This window comes from Argentina silus, assembly GCF_951799395.1.
Source record: "Argentina silus genome assembly, chromosome: X".
Lineage (NCBI taxonomy): Eukaryota > Metazoa > Chordata > Actinopteri > Argentiniformes > Argentinidae > Argentina > Argentina silus.
The window spans coordinates 40,923,993-40,935,194 of NC_139653.1; the positions used below are offsets into that span (position 1 = coordinate 40,923,993).

The 11,202-nt window shown below is 40.4% G+C and overlaps 1 protein-coding gene across 1 annotated transcript; it reads right to left on the reverse strand.

The window, feature by feature from the left end:
• Window positions 1-8,917: 8,917 nt before the first annotated feature.
• On the reverse strand, window positions 8,918-10,520 carry LOC310822392 (5-hydroxytryptamine receptor 7-like; the record flags this gene model as incomplete). The annotated part of the gene is made up of 2 exons (XM_083694730.1): window positions 8,918-9,713; window positions 10,024-10,520. 2 exons carry the CDS (start codon window positions 10,518-10,520, stop codon window positions 8,918-8,920), a joined length of 1,293 nt encoding a protein of 430 aa, XP_083550856.1.
• Window positions 10,521-11,202: the final 682 nt, after the last annotated feature.

The window sequence follows — 11,202 nt, forward strand, 5'->3', positions numbered from 1 at the left end:
CCAATGCCTCTGAGCCAAGCTGAGAGAGAGAAGGGAGGAGTGGATTTAGAGAGAGTATGTCATTGCTCAATAAACCTCTTAGTATTGGAACTGCATGTAAAAACTGTCATCAAGAAAGAGAGAGAGGAAGGGAGGGTGGGTGACACACTTGAATAGGCTCAGCTCTCAGTTTGATAAAGTAGCCTACTATATTATTTAAATCACCTTGACATAAATGTAATTTATTCTCGTTTATGTTTTCATAAACCCATGAGACTGTAAAATATTGGAACATATGTGTTTTACAGTGTCAAGCAACATCAACCCATACCCACATATACAGTATTATTGGAATTGTACATTATTCAATGTGACCCTAAACGTTTGCCTAGTGGCAACCTATCAGCTCAACACAATGCTTAGAGACTAAATAACACCAGATGCTAGGGAAAGGGCAAAGGGGGGCCTAGGACCTGTGGCCTCCAAGGCCAAATGCCATTGCAAGTCTATATATTTTCTCTTGGAGATGATGTAACATTGTAACATTTCTTTGTAACATTGAATGAAGTACCCTCTCCGAAAGACGTTGACCTTCAGATCTCTTTATTTCATCTCATTGCAAACCTGAAAACTATTGTGTTGCTGCGGAAGAAATTACACAACTATCTAACAGTATGCTGAATATTATAACTGGTTTTCTGCTTATACTAAACTCATTAGGCATTTTGAATTCATATTCCGCAAGAATTAATAAGTATATGAGCAGAAATGCCCATTCAACAGCTATCCCAGATTGTGCCTTTAATCCTTGATATGTATGCCTTCTGTTGGTTCTACTTAAATCACTTTTATATGGTCCTCTTTATGCTATCTATGTGCATATAAAGTGTTCCAATATTGTTGGCCAGTTCCACAGAATCCAGTCTCTCAACTCTTCCTGTGGGGTTTGAATTGTTGATGGAATTATCGGCTTGGTGGTGAATAATGCCAGCCAGAGAGACAGTACAGGCATTAAAAAGAATATTTCAAACTGTTTCCAGTCAAATGAAATCCTTCCTTCTTTCTCAACTAAAATATTGCATATTTGCATTACCAATGTCCTCTGCACGAATGCCTGATTATGAAATTAACAGAAAATTCTATCTTCATTCCTCTTTCTTTGAAATTGACTTTTACAGAAAAACTCCATGACAAATTTCTACATGCAAATAGCAGTTCATGTGTATGATATATCTGCAGAGCTCACGAAATGTAATTCCATGAGAGCAACATTACCTTTCTAAAACATGATTTGAAGCTATGCATTATTTCTTTGAGTTGATCTCATAAGGGAAAGGGATATTCATGAAAATAAAGGACTATATTATTCGAAATTACTGAAAATTGTGTTTGTGGGCCCATCTACAGTAAATGGTGATTAGACCAGGTATTCCTTGTTAAAGAGACTCTCCACTCAAACATAGTAAAATACAGTAAAATCCCCCTAAGATCAGTAGTTCAAAAATACCACTTCAAAAACATTTAATCTCAAACCTATCACACCCCCAGATATTATTCGATCTTCTCTGCTGCAGGGAGGATCCTGTAGGCTAACATAACCCTAATTCACTGTAGGCTACACAACAAACTGAGCTGAGCCAAGCTGAGCTGTACAGGTCTGGTTATGCATACGCCATAGTTGCTGAAACAGCCTAAGTGAAAAAAAGTATACTTGAGTTTAAATATACTTAAACATATAAAGGGATACTAAAAACACCCAGCTTGAATTGTACTAAAGTTGTATTTAATATACTAAAACTGGCAATTATGTAGGTCTTTAGCATATTAAGTATACTTGAAATATGCTAAACTGACCACTCTTAATATTCATACTTAAGTATACTTCCAATAGATTATCTGAGATGTATTTTCAACATACTTTGAATGTAATCTTGGGGATGAATGGAATATCGTATCTTGGTCCTAATTATTTTAAGTTATGGTTAGCAATTGAATACACATAACTGAAGATAGCAGGAATCTAAGTATACAAAACTGAATGGTAGCACTGCTAATACATTATTCAATCTAAAAATGAACACTGAATCCAATTAATAACTATACTGTAAGTTTAACTGTAAACCAAAAATACACTTAAGTAACCTTTTTTTTTTTTGCTTGGGAGTGCTAGAAAGGACAATGTGAAAGGAAAATGTCAGAGCCATCACAGTATGGTTCTGGTCGGCCCGGTAACTGTATGGCTGGGTTCTCTCCAGTCTCTGTGTTGACAGGATTATGCCGCAATGGGCTAAACGCGATTCCTGTATTCAGTTTTCCAGTTGAAGCTGAACAAGGTCCTTCTGGGAGCAGGCAGGGTGGGAGTGGCCAGCAGAGATAATTTGATTCATGACATGGGAAAAGGATGAAAGATGCATAATGAGATCTGCAAAGGAAAGGAAAAAGCCAACAATGGGATGAAAAATTCCATAATTCAATTTGGAACATCAGAAAGATCACGTGATACTTTGTGTTGTCACTTGACTTCTGTTGTCATGTTATGTTGCACAAGAAGGGCCTGTTCTTATATGTCTGCTATTCTTTGTGGATAGGATGTAAACTTCAGAAATTATCTCTCACCAGTGAATTCTTTTCATAGGAGAAGGCTGCAGATGATAACAAATCTGCTAAAACAAAGCAACATTCCTCTATTGTTTGTGGCAATATCTCGTTTGTTTAGAATATATCATAAACAAACACAATGGTGGCAGTGAAAAAGAATCCATCCCAATGTCCAACTTGATTCACATGGAATTTAAACTCATTTTGTTGTGTTATTTTATCCCTGTTTTGCCATACATATGCTGTAACACCTGTTTAATGGATCAACTATTGGATCGATAATGGAAAATGATTAAAAGGCAATTTATCAGGCAGAATTTAATTTTAGTTACATGTAACCTTTTATAGATGTGATACTGGCAGATTATTTATTAGATTGGCCTCTCACCTCCTCCACCATCCATACGCACATTGATTTATCACGTAGTCTACAGGATCAGGGTCAGTAATAAGCATGTTTCATGTTGTCAATGTCATGCTAGGGGGATTATAGCATCCTGTGAAGCCAGAGGACTTGTGACCTTACCCACATTGTCCCCGGAACATGGCCCCTAGGCAGATCACTTTCTCTGGTATTACTCATCATATCTGCTGTAACTACATGCTGCCCTACAGACACTCTCAATTACTGTGCTGTTGCACTAGTGTTGGTCATGTTTTCTGTTAACAATTTGATGCCTTCAATTTGAAATGTCCAGTGTTACACATTCAGCTTCAGGAGCGTAGATGTCGGGAAACGGACACGTGTTGTGTCTGATATGGACAGGATGTCTAGGCTGTCGTGTCCAGGTGGTGACTCAGTTTTCTGTTCATTAGAATCCATCCCATTATAATTTTCTTGTAAAACAACACCACATCTTGCTGTCATTCTGTGAAAGTGCTACATGCGCACTTCCTCAAAGAAATGGCTGTCATTATGTTAAAGGTAGCAGGATGAGGGAGGTATAAGAGGGATAGCTGAATCGGGGATGGAAGTGATATGGTTATAGCAGGACATTGGATAAGGACTACAGGACTGTGAAGTGAGTAGAGACAGGCACCTATATAGTGCTCCGGACTTAGGGGTCCTACAGTAGGTCTACACTTCAGGCTGTTCTACTGATTATGCTTAAAGTGAATACAAAATATAGTGATGCTAATGAAGCCTACTTTATTTACTGTATCGCACATTGCTGACTGGCATTTAACCACTACGTCTATAACAGGTCTGTTTCTATACTAACCAGCATTGTCCTACGACAGGTGGCGTAATTCCTACGTGACACTAATAATGCCACCTGCCCTGAATCAGCTGTGGAATTGGAATCCATTATCATCTGGTCAGTACATTGTTTTAAATCAGAAAGTGCAACGGTTTCCTCTGCACTGCTCTGTCTCGTATCTCTTGAGAATGGTTTGCCATTAAACAGCTGATTCAGGACAGGGCATCATTCCTAGGGACACTAGTGAAATACATACGTCTATAGATAAGACTATAGATATACATAGGTCTATAGATATTCTAAACAAGATGGGACTGGAAACATCTATGAAGCACAGCGTTAGTTCAGGTGGGGCACTCAAAGTCAAATGTCGCAGCTGTCCGTCAGGTGACAGTTCACACATATGCAAAAACGTCATCAAGTTCATGTTCAAGGGACAGAGGCTTAAAAGCAGCCAAGTTACACTTCTCTGAGCATTCGACAGTTGAGACCAGGTTGTACTGGCTAGGACAGTAGTGTTGTGTGGTGAACCCAACCACCGTCCAACAGTTGAGACCAGGTTGTACTGGCTAGCAGAGTAGTGTTGTGTGGTGAACCCAACCACCGTCCAACAGTTGAGACCAGGTTGTACTGGCTAGCAGAGTAGTGTTGTGTGGTGAACCCAACCACCGTCCAACAGTTGAGACCAGGTTGTACTGGCTAGCAGAGTAGTGTTGTGTGGTGAACCCAACCACCGTCCAACAGTTGAGACCAGGTTGTACTGGCTAGGACAGTAGTGTTGTGTGGTGAACCCAACCACCGTCCACAGCCTCCACCCGCTCGGTCACTCTGTATGTAGCCTATGCAGAGGGTTTGATAGGTTATGCCGTGTTGTATACCAAATGTATGTTGTGGTTGTTTTAAATCCAGGCAGGAAGCTATGCAGAGCAGAGTCATCCAACTACGTCAAGCTCAAATGTATTACCATTTTCAAGCAATAAATAGTTAAATTGATGTGAGTGTCCTGACTGATCTGAATTTCCTTATAGTTCATCGCCAGTACTATGTCAGTGTCAGGGTAGTGATTATTTTGTTTAAAAAAGTGTGCTGTACGGTACATCGATGTTTGAAGAGCTGTTTAGTCTCAGTATTCTGTAATTGGCCAGTTCTGTACAGTCCCACATCTCTCACCTGCTGGCAGTCATATATAATGGTCTGACGTAGAACCAAAGTGGAGATGGTGTGTAATGAAAACGCACACGCACACGCACACGCACACGCACACGCACACGCACACGCACACACATTTCCTGGAGCGTGAGCCGAGAGACATAACCCAGAGCAGTCCGGTCCGCTGCTAATGTATAATTTAGATCTGTGTGGTCGTTAACCCCGCCTCTGGATTTGTCACATTCCATCGCAGTAATTAGTTTAAAGGATGTGTTTTATGTCTCTCGGCTCACGCTCCAGGAAATGTGTGTGTGTGTGTGTGTGTGTGTGTGTGTGTGTGTGTGTGTGTGTGTGTGTGTGTGTGTGTGTGTGCGTGTGTGTGTGTGTGTATTTGAGATTTCACAATTTAATCAAATGTTAGATTAGATCAGGAGAGGCTAGAGGAAGTAGAAATCGGAGGACAGGCTCATTGTAATGCATGGAATGGAATAAGGAATGTGTGCGTTCCAATCCATGCATTACAATGAGCCTGTCCTCCGATTTCTCCATCCACTTGCCTCCACTGGATTAGATGTTCATTCTTGAACTGAAATAAAGTATGTACATTATAACTGCATCCCTTAGGTCCCTGATCAAATACTGTACATCTCCGCCACTTAAGATCATGAGAGGACAGAGACAGAGGAAGAGACAACAAGAAAAAAATAACATGTATGGAAACTTGGGAACAACAGGGTACATGAAGAACAGGAAAGACCCTCTTGAACTTCATACTATCCAGCACATTTTCCCCAAACAGAGATGATAGCCTACTGTAATGTGGGATTGTGTGAGGATTTTCATGTCTGTTTTTCCCACAATGTGTTGAATTATATCATAATCATCACTACTCGCAAGGTTTTTTTGGATCAAAAACAATACAAGGGGAACAATGAGAAATGTTTTAGAACCGAACCACAGATGTACTGAAAATGTACAAATAAGACTTGCATGATACCTCATTCTGAATGCCAGTGATTATTTAATTAAACATTATACATATTCAGCAATGGTAACTACCTGAAACAGGTATAATTACTGTTGTCAACACTCTCTCTCAGAGGCTCTTGGCACAGTTTCCACTGATTACCAACTGTCATCCTATACGTTTCTAGTTAAAACACCTCTTCATGAATCCAGTTTTAGAGTAGTGAAGGCAATCAGAACTATTTTGCATGCTTTTATATGCAAATAACAAAAAGAAAAATCACAACATCTCGCGTGCTCGTTTTAAAAATTTGGTCAAATAAGCTACAGTATGCCACACATAGAACACACTGCAATGTTGAACTTGAATCTCAGAAACACATTTAATGGTACTGTTTAACTTGTGATGATCATATGCAGACAATATTGGGAACTATTTGGTATTTCCACAAACCACCAACACCATCCCATCAACTTCAATCAAACCAACAAAATATCAACTTCATATCATGCCATACTGATCATGCTCTCCTAACATTCAGTACCTCCCCACAACCACATAGCTAGCCCTGAAGCATAATTGTCCCCCTGTATACTCTCCCTATGTCTATGGCCTGAGCTGAGAGGATGATGAAGGGAATTTGACATCAAGGCCTACTAGTTAAGGGGATTATTCTACTAAAACCCACCATATCATCCCTTTAGTGCACTACTATGTTTACTGAACAGTGAATTCTATGAGTTTGGTCAAATTGGGAAATATCAACATAGAAATTGAGGGAAGCGTGCCTGCTGGCTGAATTTAATCTTGTAGTGACTTGAATATAAATGGGCTGTAGATTCTATTACAAAGCTTGACAGAGACCAGATGTTTCCCATCAGTGCACCGTCAGAGTTATGTAGAGAGCATAACACGTCTGTGACATAGAACATACTGTAATTCCCCAGAGTAGGACATATGCAATTGGAAACTACTCTATACTGTATGTTATTGTATGTAAAAGTGACAAGGTCATCATAAACAAAGTCAATGCTGCTAACCCTAACCCTAACCCTGAGGGGACTTACTGGCTAAATGTTGAACATCAGGGGAACACGTGTTTGATACCATTCCTCATTCCATTCAATGCTTTACAATGAGCCTGCCCTCCAATTTCTACCTCCATCAGCATCCACTGTTGAACTTTGAATAGCATGTCACCCCCATCCCTTTTCCCAATTTGAGTCATAGTAAGATAACTTGATGATGAGGAATGATTCAGTGGTGTTAAGTGTGTTTAACCGCCTGCCTCGTTGTCCATCCCTACACCTTCCTGTCCAGCTCTGGGCATCAGATCAAGTGTAACAAAGAATATAACTGGAAAGAAAGACAGACAGACAGACAGACAGACAGACAGACAGACAGACAGACAGACAGACAGACAGACAGACAGACAGACAATGCTTTCACTTGATAGTTAGGTCCAATGTGGTACAGCATGTGCTCCTCATACTGCACAACATCTCTGCACTTGATCTTAGCAAAGCACAGAGCTTTCCATTTATTATGCCTGTGTCAGCAATGTCCTTTGGTTAATTTCTGTTTAAAAGATGTGCAGTAGTTCAGGGTTAATGTCTGACTACTACAATGTTCACATAATGTATTGTTACACATTAAGTTGATTGTTTGCCTGTGTAATAACACTTTACTGGCTATGATGTTAAAGTGTAGTTTGTTATATGACATAGTAATACAGTTAATAACACGTGCCAAAGAGAGGTTTCTCATTTACTCTTGTGTAATAATAAACACAACTCCACTGTCATATAGCTAAAAAGTAATTATTAAAGTAGGATGAAACATGATGAAATAATGTTTTTATTAGAGTTATTACAACCTTATTATACATGTATAGGGCAGCAAAATGAAAATCTAGTGCTACTGCAAAGCAGCACTAAAACTGGATTTAATTATTTAGAATATGTAGCCTACCATAGGAACACTGCATGATTTCACATGATGCGACTACTATACTACCAATCTATAAAACAACTGATAATATACAGTATTTCTAAAGAGTGTAACACATTAGGGTGTATTTTATTTTAGCATTTAGGAATGTTATTGTATATGTACATTGTGTATAACATTGTTGAGTCCCCATGTGAATCAATCATCTCTGCTTGCAGAGTATGTGACAATAAAGAACTTTGAACTTTGAACATTTTGCCCTTATTCAGAGCAGCTTCCAGCCAGGAACATAATTATGATACTTTGAACTTTTATTCACTTGAACAACCAATCACACAACAAGATTTTGCCACAGAGAGCAATTTAATTGCGAGAACAATAATGACAGTTGACTTTAGAAAATACAAAACATAAATTGTGTTAGTTATTGTGTTAACTGTACAGGTATACTACATTGACATTAATGATGTTATCTTAATCAAACAATATAATCATCATTCTATAAAAAACGATACAAAGGCTCACAAATACCCTCAGATGATATTTACAGTTTTTTCAGCTGAATTTGTCTGATGAATCCAATAGAAATAGTAATAATGATTTCTCCAACGTTGCTTTGTGCCTTGTATGCTAATGACCAATGAGCCATGAAGCAATGTTTGCATCAAGACTGCATTAACTGTAATAAATAATTGTTGTAAATGTCAAACACATAACCATAGGACAACATTTAAACAATGAAGTTTTGACAGTGCCACAACTGTGGGGCTGTTGTCTTCTGTGGTTGTCAGTGATGTAACCTTTGTGCAACCATGGTACAACAGAAAATGCCCAGGGGGCTTAGCTGTCAGGTCAATGACAGGTCTACACATGTTGATGAGACGTTCATGGGCACAAATTCAAATGAAATGGTTACTTATAAAGTACATTCTTCTATCGTCAGACCTCATGTCTGTCTGCCAATGCCAACATCTTGAGTAGAGGGCTAGGTGAAAGCCAAATCTCATCTAAGGAACTTGGCTCTAGGCTCTGAGTGGTACCCTGGCTCCCATATAGTGGCATCCTTGCCCATTCAGGTGAAAGAGTCAGGCTGTTTGAGGGCCTCGTGCATCCCAGCGGCAGACAGTTTGCGGTTGATGTTGCGGTAGCGGCATCGTAGCAGGTTGCTGTAGGTGGTCCTCAGGTCGCGGTTGAAAAAGGCGTAGATGAATGGGTTAATAAGGGAGTTTGCGTAGCCCAGCCACAGCAGGGTCCTCTCCACCCACAGGGGCACGCAGCTGCACTCCACCCCACAGATGAAGGGCCTGGCTGTGGATAGGAGGAAGAAAGGCAGCCAGCAGACACTGAAGGCCCCCACCACGATCCCCAAAGTGGCTGCCGCCTTTTGCTCCCGCTTAAAGATGGAGATGTTCTTCCTGTCATTCTTCATGAGGCGCGACAGACGTTTGCGCTCCTCCACCTCCTTGTGGAGCTTCAGGGCGGCCAACGCGCAGTTCAGGCTCTCCTCCTCTCCCTCCTCCATCGCCTCCCCCTGCGCATCATCTCCCCCTCGCAGCTCCTCCCCGGCACGCGGGAAACCTGTGATGCTGTGCTTGGCGGCGCTGAGCTTGGCGGCATGGTAGATGCGGTTGTACATGATGAGCATGACAGACATGGGGATGTAGAATGCTACGGCGGTGGAGTAGATGGTGTAGCCAAAGTCCTGGCTGATTAGACACACCTTGCCGTCATTCACGTTCTGTGCCCAGCCGAAGAGCGGGGGCAAGGTGATGGAGGCAGACAGTAGCCACACTGACAGCACCAACTTGGCCATGCAACGCCCGCTCTGCCTCACAGGGTAGGTCAGAGGCTTGGTTATCCCCATGTACCTCCAAACAATAAATAAATAATTAATAACCTGCTTAACATATGCAATCATATATATGTCTAAACAAACATTTAGCTAAAAATATAACCTATGTAAATGAAGAACATGTTTTAAAAAAATAAGTACTGCAAAGTTATGCACACAAAGGTAGTGATTATAGTAATTATTGATGACAATAAGAATACAATCGCAATAAGATGATAATGTATATATAATATAAAATATAATGTGTTTTACTCTTTCTGACAATTTACCGTGACTCTAAGGCGCAAATGATCAACAACAGTAAGAGGAGCTTGAGTGGCACTCACCTGTCTATACTAATAACGCACAGGGACATTATGGACGCCGTGCAACACATCACGTCCATGGCAATAAAGACGTTGCAAAAGAATTGACCGAAAATCCATTGGCCCCCAATTAAGTCAGTTATACTGACGAATGGCATCACCACCAGCGCGACTGATAGGTCGGCGACGGCGAGGGATACGATCAGATAGTTGGACGGCTGCCGCAACTTCTTCACAAAACACACAGAGATCACCACCAGCAAGTTCCCACAAATAGTAAACAAGGTGAGCATAGTAAGAACTCCTCCGATAAATACTTTCTCCACCTTGCCATAGCTAAGAATTGGCTCCCCGCATCTGGTGCCATTCTCCATCAGGAAAGTTGAGGTTGGCGAAGGGGCAGATGTAGCCTCCGCCGCGTCCTGCGCAATCTTCAGCAGATGAGGGACAAGTGCTTCCGAAATCGTGTTTGTTGCGCCGGGCTCTCTCGCTGTCTCCTCCATCATGTACGATATCATGTTGATATTACAGTACTGTTTAGTGGCTTAAACTCATAGATGTGCAGTAGGCATTGGATGAGAGCTCGCTTTTATATCCCACTGAACAAAAACACGCTAATTGCTCTATTTTAAGGGCACTACTCTATTTTAAGGGTCCTCGCACTCATTTCGCACGTAACAAAGTGTAAGCATGTTACAAAAAAATACAGATTTTCCTGTGGTCAAGTCGCACCTCTGGAGACCACTTTGACATAAAACAGACCCTAGACAGTGAATTGTATCATATTTCAATAGTGACGTCATCTTGAAAAAGTAATTTAGCTAGATTGCTGGATGGAAATGTACAAGTGTTTTCAAGTCGGTAAATTATGATGGGAATGCTCATGGCAATTCCATGATCAAAGTGAGCTAATTTATGAAACCAAAGCGGTCGTGCGCAATTTCTTAGAAAGGAGAGGGATTTTAATAACCCAATACAAATTATGTTAGGACATTGAAAGGTGTTTTTATCAAGTTTAGAGATGGAACTGGGGAAATGGTTTAGGCTTAGAATACTCCAAAATTCATAAAAAGAGCTCTGGATGCATGGAAAAACAGTCCATGATACATACATGATCTTTTTAAACATATTTCAAATCTATACATCTTTATTTACAACATTGTTTACAAACACTACAGTAAAAAACACCAACTTTATTTT